General features: G+C 43.8%; 4 protein-coding genes across 15 annotated transcripts in view; 2 read left to right on the top strand and 2 right to left on the bottom strand.

The window, feature by feature from the left end:
* LOC135428355 (uncharacterized protein CG43867) overlaps positions 1–4,832 on the top strand; it is a 148,561-nt gene extending 143,729 nt beyond the window's left edge. For 3 of the 11 annotated variants that reach the window (XM_064682297.1, XM_064682296.1, XM_064682304.1), the window contains 3 exons: positions 360–455; positions 678–1,019; positions 1,763–4,830. In XM_064682297.1, coding sequence (XP_064538367.1) covers positions 360–455; positions 678–1,019; positions 1,763–3,133 — 1,809 coding nt within the window. In that variant the 3' untranslated portion in view covers positions 3,134–4,830. Of the gene's footprint in view, positions 1–359; positions 456–677; positions 1,020–1,762 lie in introns of all 11 variants that reach the window. The other 8 variants (XM_064682300.1, XM_064682305.1, XM_064682299.1 and 5 more) reach the window with 7 other exon arrangements.
* Positions 4,833–5,942: 1,110 nt separating this feature from the next.
* Positions 5,943–7,362, bottom strand: Sec22 (vesicle-trafficking protein SEC22). The gene is made up of 5 exons (XM_064682295.1): positions 7,203–7,362; positions 6,779–7,132; positions 6,585–6,694; positions 6,175–6,476; positions 5,943–6,118 (listed from the first exon to the last, which is right to left on the bottom strand). Exons 2-5 carry the CDS (start codon positions 6,851–6,853, stop codon positions 5,970–5,972), a joined length of 636 nt encoding a protein of 211 aa, XP_064538365.1. The 5' UTR covers positions 6,854–7,132; positions 7,203–7,362; the 3' UTR covers positions 5,943–5,969.
* Positions 7,363–7,856: 494 nt separating this feature from the next.
* On the bottom strand, positions 7,857–11,503 carry betaCOP (coatomer subunit beta). Of its 2 annotated transcripts, XM_064682293.1 has the most exons (8): positions 11,395–11,503; positions 11,007–11,343; positions 9,639–10,945; positions 8,920–9,575; positions 8,691–8,852; positions 8,348–8,621; positions 8,185–8,290; positions 7,857–8,124 (listed from the first exon to the last, which is right to left on the bottom strand). In XM_064682293.1, the coding sequence occupies exons 2-8, from the start codon at positions 11,316–11,318 to the stop codon at positions 8,059–8,061; spliced, it is 2,883 nt and encodes a 960-aa protein (XP_064538363.1). In that variant the 5' UTR covers positions 11,319–11,343; positions 11,395–11,503; the 3' UTR covers positions 7,857–8,058. The 2 variants fall into 2 exon arrangements, with proteins under 2 accessions (XP_064538363.1, XP_064538362.1); XM_064682292.1 differs by having other exon boundaries at positions 11,007–11,469.
* Positions 11,504–13,962: 2,459 nt separating this feature from the next.
* On the top strand, positions 13,963–17,870 carry Tsf1 (Transferrin 1). Its single transcript, XM_064682599.1, has 5 exons — positions 13,963–14,124; positions 14,209–14,451; positions 16,038–17,130; positions 17,214–17,598; positions 17,655–17,870. Exons 1-5 carry the CDS (start codon positions 14,028–14,030, stop codon positions 17,754–17,756), a joined length of 1,920 nt encoding a protein of 639 aa, XP_064538669.1. The 5' UTR covers positions 13,963–14,027; the 3' UTR covers positions 17,757–17,870.
* Positions 17,871–18,093: the final 223 nt, after the last annotated feature.

The raw sequence follows: 18,093 nt of genomic DNA, 5'->3' as shown, positions 1-18,093 counted from the left end.
TGCGCTTCTTAAAAAAAATGAGAACTACCTTTGTATAGCGTGTCATTCATATACATTAAGGCTACTCTGTAAAAAAAGAACAAAATCACAACATCAAAAAAAAACAGCACATGGAAAAAAAAAACAAACTCAACTCTGTGTTCAGCTAAACAGCAAAAAATTGATCAGCAAACGTTTTTTGGCTTTTCTTCTATTCTTCTATTCTGTTTCTTTTCGTTTTGAAACGTTTTTCGTTTCGTTTGTATGTGTATCGAACCAAATCCAATACCGATAACCGTAAACCGTAAATACCAACCGTTTTCCAACACTGTACGTAAACCATTTGACGACAACGACGACAACGCTCACGAAATTTACAGCAACTACTATTGTGCGCCACCCAAAGCCTGTTCACCTGTGATACCCAACAGGCAGGCCAAGCTCAAGCCAACGGCAGTTCGCCCACATCAATACAGGTATGAGGGGAAATTTGTCTTGTCATTCGATAATCGATATACGATAAACCATATTCGATATACGATACACGATTTCTTTATTATCGTGTGTCCCAAGTTGTACGATTGCTTTCAGTTATTGTAGTCAATTGTAGAGTTGCCAAATCCATAACTCAAGATGATCTCATCTTCAACTGACTCTCTCACTCTCTCTCGCTGTCTATCTGTGTTGTTCTTGAACAGGCGCCCGTTTCTACGCCCATCATCGACTGCAAGTCAAATCCGCCCGCGTACAGCTTTGTTCAGGGCTGGCAACTACTCGCTCTGGCCGTCTCATTGTTTGTGCCCAAATCCAGTCGCCTGCTCTGGTATCTAAAGTTGCATTTGTCCCGCAATGCGGACACCAAAACGGAGACGGGCAAATATGCCGCCTATTGTGAGCGGGCACTGGAGCGCACCCTGAAGAACGGGGGACGCGAGACGAAGCCGTCCCGCATGGAGGTCCTTTCCATACTGCTGAAGAATCCATATCATCACTCCCTGCCGCATGCCATACCCGTACACATGATGAACACCACGTATCAGGTAAGCAGCAAACGTGAACTGTTTCACCAAATCTAACTAAGTAGTTCTTATTGTTTGGTTTTGCTTTCTCAATAATTTTAAGATAGGATCACCTGCGGATTACTTTTCGGGAGCTCGTTTTTTGTGGAAAATAAACTATTTTTGTGAACTAGTTCACACCAAAACTAGCCAACTAGTCAGCGGTGATCTCATATTCATTCATTAACTGCGTATGTAGTTTCTTATTAGCCGCTTAGTTCTCTGAACTAGTTCTCACAAACTAAATGGCTTGTTTATAAGCTTATAACTTATAAATTTACTACCCAACCTGTGAGTGCTTTGAACAGCGTCTTATTATTTGTTGAGCTGGTTCACAAGCACAAAAGTTCACTAGTTCCCTAGTCGCAATTTCCTTTCATGAACTGTTATACCTGTTAATTATATAGCCTTCTAGATCTTTAGTTTGTAAACTGTGCATTAGGGATTATAAAACCGATTTAGAGAGAATTTCGTATGTACTTGAACGTTCAGTGAACTAGTTCAATTCTTATTTGTTTAGCTGGTTCACAAGCACAAAAGTTCACTAGTTCTCTAGGCGCATTTTCCATTCGTGAACTGCTTTACTTGTTAATTAAATATCCTTCTAGTTTTTTAGTTTGTGGACTATCATTAGGGATTATAAAACAGATTTAGGGAGAATTTCGTATTGATTTTTATGTTCAGTGAACTAAATCAATTCTAATTTGAATATCAACGCTTTGCAGGTGGTTTCCTTCGACGGCTCCACCACCATCGAGGAGTTCCAAACAACACTGGCCCAGGAGCTGGGCACCCGCGATGCCAACAACGGATTTTGCCTATTTAGCGATGATCCCATTGAAAAGGATCTGGAACACTATCTGGAGCCACTGGCCAAGCTGTGCGATGTGATCAGCAAGTGGGAGACGGCGCTGCGCGAGAAGGGATCCGGCAAGTTCGAGAATTCGCGGGTCATTCAGCTGAGCTACAAGAACAGACTCTACTGGAAGCACACCATCAAGTGCGAGACGGACAAGGAGCGACTGCTGCTGTGCTACCAGACCAATGCCCAGATTGTGCAGGGCCGCTTTCCGCTCTCACGCGAGCTGGCCCTGGAGCTGGCCTCGCTGATGTCGCAGATCGACATGGGCGACTACACGCACGAGAAGTCACGCGATGTCGGGCTCAAGGCGCTGGACAAGTTCTATCCGTATCGGTATCGGGATGCTCTCGGCGCCGAGCAGCTAAAGGATGTACAGGAACTGCTCATATCCAAGTGGACGCTGCTCAAGGGACGCTCCACGCTCGACTGCGTGCGCATCTATCTGACCTGCTGCCGCAAATGGCCCTACTTCGGCGCCTGCCTATTCCAGGCCAAGCCGCGCCAGTGCGAGCCACATGCGGCCACCGGCACGCCCGTCGCCTGGCTGGCCGTTGCCGAGGATGCACTCAATGTGCTCGAGCTGTCCACAATGGCACCTGTGGCGCGTTATCCGTACAGCACCGTGATGACCTTCGGCGGCTGCCAGGATGACTTCATGCTCGTCGTCTCGCACGACGACGGCACCCTCGCGGGCGGCTGCGAGCAGAAGCTGCTCTTTGCCATGAGCAAACCGAAGATATTGGAGATCACGCTGCTCATTGCGGACTACATGAATGCGCTGGGGCATACGGTGCCCGGCACACCGCAGATGAATTCGCTCACCCGCAACGGTTCGCATCGTTCGCTGCGCACCTCCCAGCGACCCGGCGCTGGTCCTGGCGGTTGTCCTGCTGGTGCTGGTGTCGGTGTCGTTGGCCTCACTGCTGTCGGCGCCGCCGGCAGCATAACGGGCTTCTCCACGAATGCAACCACAACGGCCCACAACACGCTCAACTCGCATGCAACCCACACGCTCAACTCGACCCACTCGCACACGCTGAGCAGCTCGCATCACGCCGCCGCTGGTGCCGTCGGTGGTGCCGGTGTCGGTGGAGGCGGTAGCGGCAGCCATCAGGGCACGCTCAACTCGCAGACGGGTGGCCATCATCATCATCATCATCATCCTCATCCGCATCCGCATCCGCATCAGCCGGATATACTGAAGAGCACGCCCGACCATCAGCGGATCAAGTGAGCTGCGAACAGGATCAGGCCGTGCACAGGAATGCACACGTAAACACTCATACATACATGCATATGCATATGTATTTGAGACCCATGCGTATAGAGGAGCACTTAGAACGCATTGCGTAGTGTTAGCAACGCCGTCAGATATGCCGGTCTCTTACACTTTACGCGCTACTCAACACTTAACAAAAAAGTTCTTTCCTAAGCTAAGCTAATAACGGTACTCGTACTCTAAAGCCCATACAAGCATACCTATATATGCGTATATTGTAAACAGATTTTTTTTTAATAGCTATAAGCCGTACCCCGCGATAGGTACATACTACATATATTCTATATATATATATATATATGTATATATACATATATATATATGTATATTATTTAATGTGTGTGTATATTTCTGCTCCTTCTATGGATATTCTTTTGAGATTTTTCTTCTCGTTCTTTTTTCCGTCTCAATCTTCTGCTGTCACCTATGTATACTCGTACTGTTACTATATTCGATATTCTTGCTAATCAGTGCTTCGTCGTGAATCTCACCTTGTCCCTCCATGCTCAAAAACTGCCTTTGAATGTAGAAGACGAAGAAGACAACAACAAACCAAGATAACGAAACAAGCCAAAAATAAAAACAACAAAATTAACTAACATTAGCTAAAGCAGAATTTGCAATAAGCATTAGGTTTACCCATGAGCACCAGGGTGGAAGATTTAACAATTGTATGACCATATTTTGTATAGAATTTTTCATGCCCAGACATAGGATACCATTTTTTTTTTGTATATTTTTTTTTTAAACTTAAACGAAAGGTAATTGAGGAATTAGAAAACATATATAGCATAGCACTAGATACCATACGTATACATATATAGGCTCATGTCAGTCGTGTTAGTTTTGCGTAGAGAGCACATTATATATTAATGTTGTCTAGTTATGATGTGAAAGGAAGTGTTCATATTATAAACCATATAATACATGGGATTTTTTTTTTTAATATTATTTAAATATTTTATTGTATATTGGTTTTTTTTTTTGTGTCCCGTCACTTTACAGCAAAAAATATGTTTTTTTTCTATATATATTTAAATTCTAAAAATGTTAACAACAAAATATATTTGTAAAAGTAATAAATAGCCAACCGAACACAGCCAGAGCTTCTAGTAAAAATAACAAATTTAAGCAAATGTAACAATTGCAATTGATTTACAACATAGAAACGTTCTTTTGTAATTTACACAAAAGAAACATCCAGAGAAACAAGATAAAAAAATTGACAAAAAAGGAAATAATTGTATACATATATTTAAATTTATATAGAAAAACAAATTCCCAAGTAGTTTATACACTCAAAACAAAATGCATAAAGCTTAAAGCAGCTACAACAAAAGATTAATAAAACACATGCAACGCTTTTAATATATTCAAATTTGAAACAACATAAAATTAAAACTGCTCCCTGTCGATTGGCCATTTTTACTAAGTATTTTTCAAAGCGCTTTGGAATATCATTTTGAATTTTGTTAAATCAACTTTTAATAAAGTAAAGTATACACATAAATATATATATATATATATACGGTACACACATATATTTAACAAATTGAAAATTATATACAAGCATTGCAAAACTGTGTAAATGATAACAGCGCATTTTTTTCCTAATTGTAAAAATTTGATATTAAAAATTTATATGCAAAATCGCAAACCAATAGGCGGCATTCAACTATACACATATATATATATACATATATATACCATATATATGTATACTATATATATATACTATATATATATTCTATATATATATACTATATATATATACCATATATATATACTATATATATAAACCATATATATATATATATATGTATCCCATACACATTTGTCAGCGGAAATATGGCAAGAAATAGGCGAATATATATCATCACTCAAATGAAAGGAAATATATAAAGGGAAAATTAATCACTAAAACAAAACAATATTACAATGGAGCATTTTTATTGTTGGCCTTTGAATGGGAAAATGGAATACCAAGAGCCAGTTGAAGAGCCAAGATTCTGTTGGCTGAAATAATTATTTACCAAGACGTGTCAAGTATTCAGTACTTTATGAACTCATTTAGATTGCTTTAATTGCTTAATAATTTTTATAAATTGCCTAATATTGTATTTTATTGATGTAACATACCATCCATCATTAGTCATAATCATGATTAGGATCATATACAAACTTTTTTATACACACATTTGCTTGGATTTCTACAATTTACAAAATGTTCGTTGCCTGGCAGGTTCCATAAACGGAAAAAAAAAAAAGATAAAAGATACATATAAAAATTAATGCGGCAATTATATTTTTGCATGCAATATAATTCCGTTCGCAAACCAATTAAATGCGATATGAAAAAGGGTCATAAACAGAAGTCGATGGGACTGTTGAGGATTATCGCTGTTTTATGGAATTGTTTCGTTAGTCTTTGCCCCTCTTTGGGCGTGCGTGTGTGTGTGTGTGTGTGTGTGTGTATGTTTGGAAATGAAATTTAAAAGCACAACGCAAGGTAAATTAAAGCATATCAAAATTGCCTGCCACCAATTTAGTGGCTATTGTTGCTGCTGCTGCTGCTGTTATACAATTACTATATCAAATATTTAAATGTCTTTTGGCCTTTGAAATGAGCGCTCCGATCTGCTGCTGCGCTGCCAACGACGACGTCTATGACGCTGTGGCGGCAACGATGACAACACGGCGACAACAAACATCAATTGCGCCGCGGCTCTACAACGCCAATTACAATTAACAACTAAACAACTAATGCGTCTAACGTACGTACATACATATATTACAAAACCCAAAAATATAGTATAAACACTAGAAATATAGTGCCCACGGCGGCCGCTTTCACGTACATCGATTTGCGATTCAGCAATTTGGCATCCTTTTTATACTTCTGCGACATCATCGACAGGTTTTGCGTTTTTGTATCGAGCTCTGGAATGAATGCATTTATATTAACGTTAGGCTTAAACGAATGGGTTTGGACGCACCCGCCAAGACAGTGCCACGTTGCAGGACATCATCAATGTTCTGGACCATGATGCGCTGCACATCCTGCAGCTGTGTGTTGATGTTGCTGATGTTGCGCCTGCGATCAGTCAATTGCTTTTTCGCCTTCTGTATGTACACATCGAACTCAATGAAGGCGTAGGGGCGTGTCACCGAGTTGACACGTCTGCCATAGTTTGTGTGAAACTCCTGCGCCAGATCCTCCAGATAGTTGAATGCCAAGCGCTTTGAATACATTTTATCAACCATCACCAAGTAGCAGACATCGTTCTCGATAAGATAGCTGTACGGGTGCGAAGTCGAAATGGAAGTCAATGTACAAATAATTAATGTTATTTGGTTAATTGAATTGTTGTCTTTCAGTGTTGATAAACGTTTAATTACTACTCACTGGAATAAATATGGTCCTGTTTCGATGCTGCTGCGCGCCGGCGAGTGTGTGCCCAGCTTGCGAAATAGCATTTTCGCCTGATTTTGGTAGTCCAAGATGCTGCGACCGCTCTAATGCACAAAAAGTGAAAGTGTTTTCGTTTGAAAGCTATTAAGGTGAATGTGAGTGTGCGTTTTGTGTGCTAATCGACGCACCTGCTCATCGTCCTGCATGGTGCCCACCAGTGGCAGACCATCAATGACACGGGCAATCATCGTCAGCAGCGCCATGTCTATGCCTGTGTCCTCTCCTCTTTGACCTGGCCAACCTCAACGTAAGCCACAAATGAGTATGTGTATGCGTGTGCGTGTATGTGTGTGTGTGTGTGTGATTAATGCGTGCTTGCAGTCGACTGTGGCCACGGCTACAGTTTAATGCGGCTGGCTTTCCACTTGGTTTGTTGTTGCCGTGGCCGCTTCACCTCAGTGCTAACCGCTGTGTCCGTTGGTTTAGCTGTTGTTGCTGTTGTTGTTGTCGTTGCTCAGCAGTTGCCAACTTTCATTCGGAGCCTAAAATGTTGGCAATTGATAATTATTGAATTGTTTAACCCTGCACACTGTCTATATATATGGACTTTACCCAAATGATTATTATGTTATTCTGTGGGCAAAATCACGAATTCGCACATTGCCAGTTAAATATGCTAAATTATGTTGTGTGTGGATAAACTGATTCGTGTTTTTGTATTGCTGGAAACACGTCAGCGGCTAGCGCTGGGCCTGTCAAACGCCTCAACAATCATCGGAAAAGCCAAATCGAATTTGTGCGATAACATATCGATAGTTGGAAGCGCGCGCGCGCTATGGTGTGACAATCGTTCATTTCAAATTGTGACGAAATAAACAAGTTGTCATGAATAAATAAATAAATTGTGTAACCTAAATCAATTTGGTGAATTATGTACGCATATTGAAGCGAAAAACAATTTATAAAATAATAATAACAAAAACGATAACCTTATAAAAATGTTGACACGTAACCAATCAAAACTAACATTTGCTAAAAAATTTGTTCACCTCAAAATAATTGTTTATAAATTTTGAATATTGATAGATAGATCTAGATAACATCCTGGACAAACAGGCATTCCAGCCCTTCCTAAAATATTTGATGTCTTGGCACAGTTATGGAAACATAGCAACATGTGCCTTCTCGCTCTAGCATACAGCACATTGCACTGACATAGGCACAATGTGAACAAATTGTGTGCGTGACAAAATATGAACACTTGAATTGGGGCGGTTAACTTTATTAAATATGTTTATAATTGAATGCACTATTGTATATGTTGTATGTTGTGGCTGTTGTGGTCTGCTTTTATTAAAAATCAAGCGGAATGCAGACCGTGGCTCAACTACCTCTAAAATATGTTGAATTTCTTGTGCTGGCTGCTGCTGCTTCTGCTGCTCCTATTGTTTCCTTTATTAATGATCAACTAGGCGGCCTGCACCGATTGCTTCTGCGAGGAGCTTATCTTATCGCCCAGGCTAAGTGCCATGCCCTGCGGATGAACATGAACAATGAGTAAAAATAACAATGGAACGTAAGCAGAAACACGCACCTGGCTCTTAGCGCGTATACGTATGTGGCCAGTTACTTTCGAGTCGGGATCATCGACGGGCTTCTCAATGCTCAAGTTGGCTAAGGCGTTCTCTCCGAAAATGGATCTGGAATCGGGAATTGTTAGGCTGAAAGCTGAAAAGGAGCAGGCATTGTTTACATACTTGGCATACATGTTGGCGGCCATGAAGCCACATTGGCCAGAAAGCGCCTTTTCGGGCGTCAGGCACTTCATGTTGGTGCTCTTCAGCAGGTGCTTGAGATACTCGTGCAGATCTGTGAAGCTGGTGTTAACGGTCACCTTGTTCTCCCACTCAAAGTCCTGCCACATCTGGCGGAACTCGGTGTCTGTGCAGCTGGCCGGAATGATGTAATCCATGATGTCAATATGTATGGTGTTGAGTACCACGACGTTTGTATTCAGCGCCGTGTCGTAAACTGCGCAACGGAGGGATGCAATGGTCAAAAATAAGGCGGCTACATGTAAATCTCTTACTGGTCACTCACCTATATTGCCAAAGATGATGCCATTCTCTGTAGAGGAGACCTTTACGTTGGCCTTTATATTGCAGAAATCGTGCGGCGCGAGCACCACTGGATGCGGACGCTCCACCAGTTTTAGATCGCCCAATGTGGCCAGCTCCAATGTGCAGTTCTGCAGTGTGTCATCTGAGGAAATGGGATATTGAATGGGATCATAACTGGAAGAGATTTGAGTTACGCGAACTAGACTCACTTGTCTGGTTAACGATCAGCACGTCCAGCACAATGTCGTACTGGTTGACATTAACGTAGGCCTCGGCGTACACCGGATCGGAGAAGCCCGTTAGCTGGGTGACCTTGTTGAGCTTGCTGTTGGGCGAGGACATGTCGCTGAGCTGGGCGGTCTTGGTGCCAGCCAATGCCTGGTTCAAGCTGGATTCGAAAACATTTTCGCCTAGCTGATTGTCGCGTCCGTTTGAGAGCTGCGCAAACAGCACCGGCGAATCCGGCTGCACCTTGGCCGTGGCCCGCTGTTTCTCCTTCAGCATGCGCTGATCCTCCTCCGACTGGGCATCCAGCATCTTGCCGAGTGCGTCGCGGCAATCATGCATAAACACGGCCACCGCCTCTAGTGTGCGCTCGCTGAGCGTGCGCAGGCAAATCATGATGCGATCCGAGTCATCGTATGTGATGGGCTTGCTGGGAAAACCAGATTTGCCCAAATGCAATATGGAGCTCAGGATGAGCATCACCTGTGTGGTAAGACGGTTTTGTGTGCGTGCATCCGGCTCCAGCTCAGCATAGCGCAGCGCCAACTTGGTCAGCGTGGCCGATAGAGCAGCACCAATAAAGAAATCACCATCCATCAGATACTGGCGCAGCGGTGGTCGCTTCTCCTTCTTGGTTACGCTGCAAGAGATCGAGACAAATAAATGGCGCTCAAGTGTATGGAGTACGGCTTTAGCGACTTACGGTGCCAGACTGTAGGCGCTCTGCGTGGCATAGGTGCCATCGGATGTGACCTTGTTGCTGCTGCTAATGGCTGCTTCGCCGCTGGCAGGCGTGCCCGATTGTTGTTGCTGCTGCTGCTGCAGCTGCTCCTCGGTCTGGTCGCCGGCGAGGCGGCGCTGCTCCGCATCCACCATGGGTATCTCGCCGAGTGTCTGCTGTATAGCCGCAATCACCTCGAGAATCTGTTCGCCCTCGACATACTCGCCCAATATCCAGACGGCAGCACGATGGATCTTTGATGATTTGATTTGTGGGAAGGCCTCAATCAGATGCTTTATAATTAGCCCGCGCAGCGCAGGGAACTTTTGTATTGCTTCGCGAATAAAGATCAGCACATCGACGGCGGCCAGCTCGTTTGTGTCGGAGAGGAACTCCACCAGCACTGGTATCACATTGCTGGCCACATCCGGGAACTTGATGGAGCAAGTGTGCAGGGTGCGCACCAGAAGCTGGCGATACTTGCCAGTATCCTCGTGCTCAACGTTGTGCGTCTTGGCCACCTCTTTCTGCAGCACCTGCACCATTTCGTTGATATTGCGTGAGTAGACCAAGTCCATGGCCAGGGCCAGAGTCTTGCGGCGCACCTCGATGTCTGGGGCGGCAAGCACGCGCAGCACATCCATTACCAGATCCTGCATGACCTTCTCCATGTTCTCGTTCTCCTTCATGGCAATCAGACGGTCCAGCACAATGAGCTTCACATTGTTATCACTCTCCTTCACAATCAGCTCAATGTAGCAGCCGGCAGCTGCTTTTATTGCAGTCGGCGCCAGCGAGAGCGTAATCAGGGTGCCGGCGGATTCGTAACGCACCGCATTCGACGACGAATTGAGAAGATTGTAGATGCAACGTATGAAGCGCGAACGCTCGGCAGGATTGGCGTGGCACACCTTATAGATGAGCTCCACAATGACCAACTGGAGTATGTCGCCGAAGCTCTGCACCTGATCGATGCACGAGGCCAGATAGTTAAGGGCACGCTCCTGGTCGGCGTGCAGCAGCATAAGGAAGGCGTTGCGCTTGCACGACATGTCCTGCTGCGTGTCCAGGAAGCTGGCAATCAGCTCGGGACCGTCTGGCACCAGCCAATCAAAGTTCTTGTATATGGTGAATATGGCCAGGACAGCATTGCGGCGCACATACGAGTGGCGATGATCCAGACAGGCCCGTATGGCCGGCATCAGGGGCTCCAGCAGCTCCGGTTCCTTCAGCTTGCACAAAAAACGCAACGTGGAACCGCGAAGAAACTCGTTTGGATGTTGCAAGTCCTGAGGAAATGAAGCAGGTACGGTCAGTTGCCAGCTGGGATTGGACTGACTGCGTACTCACCTTGCGGTAGGCATCGCACACGAGTATCATCTCCTGGAGGAGCTTGCCATCGGCCGAGGTCTTCGGCACAATCTCCCAGAAGATGAGTAACAGCTTTTTGATCGTGTGATTTTGGACGGGCAGCACGAACCGTATAATGGTCATGATGAGACCCGGATAACGCTCACCGTTCAGCAGCAGCTTGATCACCTTCTTGAGCGTCTCGATTTTTACATTCGTGTCGCCTTTTTCGAGGTCTTGCTTCAGCTGCATCTCGTTCGGCACCTCGAGGTCCGGCGAGTTGATGATCGTGTAACACGGCACTTGGGTCATCTTTGCACCAAACTAACCAGCAACGCTGTCCACGATTTGTATATCGAATTGTATAGTTAATTGTATAATTTATTACCGATTTATTTCACTGTTTGCCTCCCAATATGCAATTCACTTGACGTGTCATTTGTTTCGAGGCAAAAGTTCAGTGTGACCAGTTCTCCATATTTTGACAGTAGGCATGTGTGACCATATTGCAGCTATAGAATCGGATGCGTGTGCCAGACTAGTTAACTAAAATGCCACCAGGCGGCGCTCACACTTTTAGTGTTAACAAATGCGGCAAGAACAATCAGTGTTGCCATTTGGCGGGTAATTTAAATTGCCATTTGAAAATGTTTGTTTCGCTTGGTTTTAAAAATTACGTAAATTCTAGAACAAATTTTGTGGTTTTTTACACTGTTTATCGCTAAACTGATTCTGCCTGCTTTCCTGCTTTCCATTTCATTTTATTATGCATAACAACAGTAATTCATGGCAATAAAAATTGACCGCGCTGCCCCCGCACTACACCCAAGACTGAGATTTGATTCAATTTGAATTTAAAATTCCCCGTACGTCATTTGGAAAGTCCCGTCGTGCTGCGACAATTCGTCGTGTTTTTCAATTGACCTTTTAATACAAGTGCAATTTACACACACACACACACACACACACCCTAGTTATCTACTCTGTATGCAGCCAGAGTTATGCACATCTAGAGGACTATTATGAATAATATAAACTAAGCACTTATATAGCGGCAACATTTAATTGGTTCAACTCGGTGCCCTGACCAAAAAGTGCACCATTCGTAAGCAGTAATAACAATAAATAAAATACATAATTAAGTTCGCCCGCTGCGATACACGCTTAAGAATAACTTTTGTGATCTTGTTTATCCGACTTTTCCAGCGAATTTCATTTAGCTTCGTTTATAAGCCCGCCGCCCACCACAAAACCGACAATTTGTTTTGTGACCACTGCCGACCCCGCCATGCCCCGCCCCGCCCCACCCTGCCCCTGCCCCTGACCATTGCGCACTTGCATTTTAAATAGATCGCAAAATTTATATTCGCAAAGGGGTTTCGATGCGATTGCCTGTTGTGGGCTCTACGAAACAGGTTCTGACATGCAAATAAATCAATTGTTGGCCTAAGAAGAGAGCAGCAATAAAAAAATAAATAAAAAAAATGATGACAGTTCGCATTGCTTGCTATGCCCGTTTTATAATGCAAGCTGGGGTCATCAATTAGCAGTCGACGTGGCGGGGGGTAGGCACTACGTGGCGGGGGTGTGTGTGTGTAGGACTCTGGATTGGACTTTAAGTGACTTAGTTGCACTAATCCAATAAGCACTGGGAAATTATTCTGAAAGTGCTGTGGTCTAACCGATGCTTCTCAGCGATAACCTGTTCAAAAATATAATCTATTAATATACATGTATGTGGCTACACTCAGAGAAAAATACAGCAAATCAGCGACAAACTTTGTCAAATTACGAATAAGATCGACAAATTCAAGAACTTTTTGTCTTTGACCCATAATTTGCGAATAGAAGAATCACAGGTGCAGTATTCAAGTATTCCAATTCTTCAATTAGGTGCTTTGTGCTTAATTCAAGAGTTGATATTCTTGTCAATTTTGTGCTCAAAAATGATTTGTACTCTATTTTAGAGCATTCAAGAAGATATCACTTATACTTACATGTACTTAAGAAGCAAAATGGTATAAATTCCATCCAGCCGCTTTTCTTTCAGTGTATATATGTATATGTGCTCAGTGTACCCAAAGATATGAACGTGCTTAGCTTTAAGCAGCTGATTCAGCCAATTGGTGGAGACCAACAACAACAAGGAAGTCAATTTACCTTAAACCAAATCGAAATTGGATTCATCTACTTAAATAGTTGTTATATATGTATATACAATATTAAACAATTTACGATTTTTGGTCAATTGTAGAAATGGAAATTATTCGAATTTATGTTTAATTTTTATTTATTTACTTTTGGCTTTTGGCCACAGAACTGGCTTATGAGCTGTTTCGAAGGTCAGTTCTCGGCGTAACTCGATTATCTAGTTACCAGTTTCTCGGAACGGGAACCAATATTAATTGCCGGCTTTCGCTTAACCTATATAAGTATAATATAGCTTACTCGCCTGTCTCTCTTCTCTTTCGGCTTGCAATTGGATTAGGCTTCAACTGATGCGATTTAAGCACACATTCGAGATCACGTTTGTAGGCAATCGATCAAGTTTAATTCATTAATTATTGCATTAATTGCAATTAGACATCCAGCTGCTGGCAGGCAGACCCACACGCCCGGCGACCGGCGCGTAGCGCAGAGCCCAGCTTTGCCGGGAAGAACACGCCGATCGGGCAAAAGTTCTCGAGACGTTTCTACGTACAGTATCGTTAAAGTTTTGTTTTCTTTGTGGCTGTTGCTTAATGGAAAGATCACCGGCAATCAAAACGACCGTTGCCAAAGAGAGAGAGAGAGAGAGAGAGAGACAGCGGCACATTGTGGAAAAGCAAAAACAAATCAAAACAAAACAAAATAAAAGAAAACAAAGAACACAAGACAACAAAAGCAAAGGCGAAAATAATAGCAAATAGAGGGGCAAACAAAAAAAAAAAAACAAATTCGATCGCAACAGCGACCCGTGCACAATCGCCTATATAAAGCACCGGCCGGCAAGCCGAGCTCCACAGTTGAGCTAAAGCGACGATGGCATCAACGACGATCACACGGATTCTGCCAGCGGCAACGATGCTGCTGCTGCTGCTGCTGCACTGCAGCCATGGCGCCGCCGAGGAGCCGATCTGTAAGCCAGCAAACTGAACGCTCGATGGGAGAATCGGGATGGATGGATGGAGACTAATATCGAATTATGTATTTTCTATTGCAGATCGGTTGTGTGTGCCGCAAATCTATTTCAGCGATTGCCAGAAGCTGCTCGAAGATCCATCCGAGGCGGGCATACGCATGGAGTGCGTATCGGGACGCGATCGGATCGATTGCCTGGAGCTGATCGAGCAGCGCAAGGCCGATGTGCTGGCCAGCGAGCCGGAGGACATGTATATGGCATATCATCGCAAGAATGAGGACTATCGTATCATATCCGAGATACGCACCCAGGAGGACAAGGATGGTGAGTACTCCCAATGTGCGAGAAATGGTAATTGCTTGTTGCCAGCAATAATAACACATAATGTGGCCCATTGGCTCACAGTTTCAATTAGGCGATTGTTATCATTAGGCGATTTTTAGAACAGGATGATATGACGGCTGACAGGAAGTGAGATAGTCAGGGACCAGAAAGACAGTTTATTTTATTTCAAACAAACAAACTATATACACAAACTACCACACACAAAACCAAAAAATATCTGTTTGCCTTACTTGAGAGAGGTCACGAACCTCGCATAAAAAGGCCATATTTAAAAATGTTTCTGTTTTTTTATTTGCGGCGGTACAGATCGAGAAACTGACACGAACTTGATCTACATATAAGAATACATACATTTATAGTCAAGTATCTGCTTACACAATCTAGTCTCTCTCCAACTTTTGCATTTCTGAATTCGTCGATTTGCGGAATTCGAATTCCAAAAATAAATCTGTGAACATGTACCGAAATATTAACAAGGTGGCAACACTCTAGTCAAAATCAGCCGTTAAATTTGAATAGGAAAATCAGCTTTATGCAATGAAATCAAAGTTTTCAATTAGGAACAAAGGAAATTAATTCTGAAAGAGAAATCAAACCATTAAATTTGCATAGAAAAATCAGCTTTATGCGCAAGGCAGCAGCCAAAATTTGATTAATTTAAAATTTAAAAAATAATTTCAATCATATCTAAAGGAATTCAGATAGTCAGAAAGCTGTAGAAATTGACTGAAGTATTAAAAAGTGGCAACAGCGAAAAATAACATTTTTTTTAGCTATTCTGAAAAAATGAATCTATGAAATTGAACTGAGATTTTACAACGGGAAATTTAAAAAAATAAAAGAGAAAGCAACTTTTTGCAGCAGTCAAATATGTGAATTAAAAATTCAAAAAAAGTATAGAATAATCTCTAAGAATTCTGGAAAAGTGAATTTGTGAAAATAATTAAAATATGAAAACGTACAAGTACAATTTGAATAAGAAAAAATATCTATTTGCAATGCAGCAGTGAATTTATTTGATTTAAAACAAGGAATTCTTTAAAAAAAGAGCCTGTGACAATGAACTGGATGAAAAATTCTTTGAATTTAAAAAGAAAAACCAGCTTTGTGCAGAAGTCAGTATTTTAAGTACAAAATTGGGAATTCTGAAGTAAACTATTAAATCGTGAAATTAGAATAGACAAAACATGCAGCAGTTAAATATGTAAATTTCGAAATAAAAAATGAGCCCGGGAAAATGAAGTGAAATATTAACAAGGTTGCCGGTGAATTTAAATAGAAAAGCCAGCTATTTTCAATGAAGTTTTGAATAAATAAACCGGTGAAAATGAACTGAATTAAAAACCATTTACGTTTCAATTGAGAAGCCAACGTTTCATGCAGCAGTAAATATTTAAAATGTTTATGCTTAGGAAATCTGAAAAAATGAGCCTCTGAATATGAAGTTAATTTATGCAATGCAGCAGTAAAATCTGAGGGATTTCGATTCAGGCGTGAAATATATGCAAAATTCATTACAAAACAAAATTTCCGTTTGTGCTAAAATTTGGATACGCAAATTGCAGCTGATTTCCGTTATGAGGGCATTATCCTGGTGAAGAAATCATCGGCGATACACACGCTGCAGGAGCTGCGCGGCGCCAAGTCGTGCCACACGGGCTTTGGCCGTAACGTGGGCTACAGGATTCCGATTACCAAGCTGAAGAATACGAACGTGCTGAAGGTGTCGGCCGATCCGCAAATCTCGGCGACGGAGCGCGAGCTGAAATCGCTATCGGAGTTCTTTACGCAATCGTGCCTGGTGGGCAACTACTCGGCGCATCCGGAGACGGATCGCCTGCTCAAGAAGAAATATGCTAATCTGTGCGCGCTATGCGAGAAGCCGGCCCAGTGCAACTATCCGGATAAGTACAGTGGCTACGATGGTGCCATACGCTGCCTGGACAAGGGCCAGGGCGATGTCGCCTTTAGCAAGGTGCAGTTCATCAAGAAGTATTTCGGCCTGACCGGCAGCCCGACGGCGCCGCCAGCTGAAGGCAAGCCCGAGGACTTTGAGTATCTGTGCGAGGATGGCACACGTCGTCCCATAACCGGACCGGCCTGTTCCTGGGCTCAGCGCCCCTGGAGCGGTTATATCTCCAACGAGCAGGCTGTGCACGGCACGGAGAAGCTCCACCAACTGCAGTCGCGTCTGGAGCGCTTCTTTGCCAATGGCCTGCACGCTCAGAATCAGGAGGCAGCCGCCCATCTGCTCATCAACCAGAATGCGTTTTATCACAGCAAACCGGAGCCAATCGATCCCAAGGTCTATCTGGAGCGTGCCGGCTACAAGGATGTGATTGAGCGCGATGGCAGCGCCATACGCAAGCTGCGCCTCTGCACCCAGCGGGATACCGAGTTCTCCAAGTGCCAGGCTCTGCATAGCGCCGCCTACGCCCGTGATGCGCGCCCCGAGCTCGAGTGCGTCCAATCCACCGACTGTATTGAGGCGCTGGCCAACAACAAGGCTGACATGCTGATCGCCGCCGCGGCCAACTATGCGGATGCACGGGAGCACAAGCTGTTGCCGCTGGTCTACGAGCAACTGGACGCTGATGAGCTGCTTGTGGCTGTGGCTCCGCCCACCCTCAATCGCGATGCACTGCAGAAGGCGCCCATGTAAGACAAACGTTCCTTGTGTGTGTGTGTGTGTGTGGTGTGTGAAATCCTGCAGCGAATGACCCTAATCCTATTGCCTACAGCCACTATGATGCCACCAACGAACGGGCACGATTGAGCGCCGCCTTGTTGAACAAGCGCCGCAGCTTGGACTGGTGCAACATCTCGCCCAGCACGGAGCAGCAGTTGTTGATTGTGCCGGCCAAGCAGCTGGAACAGCACAAGGACTGGCAGCTAGTCTGCCCCACGCTGGAGCGTCGCCCCGTTACCGACTTTGCCAGCTGCAACGTGGAGGTGCAGCTGCCGCGCGCGATCTTTGCTCGTGCCGACACCACGCCCGTCGAGCAGGAGACCATCAAGCATCTGTTTGCCCTCATCTCGGAGCGATTCGGTGCCCACGGCAAGTTCGTCGATGTCTTTAAACTCTTTGGCGAGTACCAGCAGGGCGAGAAGAATGTCCTCTTCGATGTAAGTCCCCAATTCCAATCCAGATTCCATTCAATTCACGCCTCCTCTTCTTGCAGGACAACGCCGTCGAGTTTGTCACGCAGCTGAAGAGCGACTACCAGAACGAGCACATCTACAACGATCTGCATTGCGATGCCAACAAGATTGCCAAGCAATAATAAGTGGGTGTGGCATTTGCATCCGCAGCAGCCCCCATTACTAACGAATGCATATCTGCATAATATATTTTTTTTTTTAGCTTTTTCCTAAATACATACATATATATGATGATACAGTATTTGTTTCTTTAAAATAATTAAGTTCCGAGTTCGCTGAGGATGAACATTCTACAGAATTGATAAAGTTTATAGTTTATAGACTTTTATTCCATTCTGTATGAGTGTCAAAATTTATATGGACTTTTAATATGAGTTTCCCCAAGTCAATTTTATCTTTTTCCAAAGTCTGTTCCCAAGATGGTAATTGATAAGCCTTACGATAACTTTTTAATGGAAT

This window comes from Drosophila montana, unplaced genomic scaffold (genome assembly GCF_035044405.1).
Source record: "Drosophila montana isolate Dmon_TW-CO22-7 unplaced genomic scaffold, ASM3504440v1 contig_2481_1, whole genome shotgun sequence".
NCBI lineage: Eukaryota > Metazoa > Arthropoda > Insecta > Diptera > Drosophilidae > Drosophila > Drosophila montana.
This window is presented reverse-complemented; position numbering and strand designations above follow the sequence as displayed.

Excerpts from the sequence above, each read along its gene's own strand:
- Tsf1 (XM_064682599.1), top strand. The coding sequence starts at position 14,028 with ATGGCATCAACGACGATCACACGGATTCTGCCAGCGGCAACGATGCTG. Across the intron at positions 14,452-16,037 it reads CACCCAGGAGGACAAGGATG|CTGATTTCCGTTATGAGGGC; the intron begins GTGAGTACTCCC and ends CGCAAATTGCAG. Across the intron at positions 17,599-17,654 it reads AGAAGAATGTCCTCTTCGAT|GACAACGCCGTCGAGTTTGT; the intron begins GTAAGTCCCCAA and ends CTCTTCTTGCAG.
- Sec22 (XM_064682295.1), bottom strand. The coding sequence starts at position 6,853 with ATGGCGCTGCTGACGATGATTGCCCGTGTCATTGATGGTCTGCCACTG. Across the intron at positions 6,695-6,778 it reads CCATGCAGGACGATGAGCAG|AGCGGTCGCAGCATCTTGGA; the intron begins GTGCGTCGATTA and ends TTTGTGCATTAG. Across the intron at positions 6,119-6,174 it reads ACGTGGCACTGTCTTGGCGG|AGCTCGATACAAAAACGCAA; the intron begins GTGCGTCCAAAC and ends CATTCATTCCAG.
- betaCOP (XM_064682293.1), bottom strand. The coding sequence starts at position 11,318 with ATGACCCAAGTGCCGTGTTACACGATCATCAACTCGCCGGACCTCGAG. Across the intron at positions 8,291-8,347 it reads GCCGCCAACATGTATGCCAA|ATCCATTTTCGGAGAGAACG; the intron begins GTATGTAAACAA and ends TCCCGATTCCAG. Across the intron at positions 8,125-8,184 it reads GTATACGCGCTAAGAGCCAG|GGCATGGCACTTAGCCTGGG; the intron begins GTGCGTGTTTCT and ends GTTCATCCGCAG.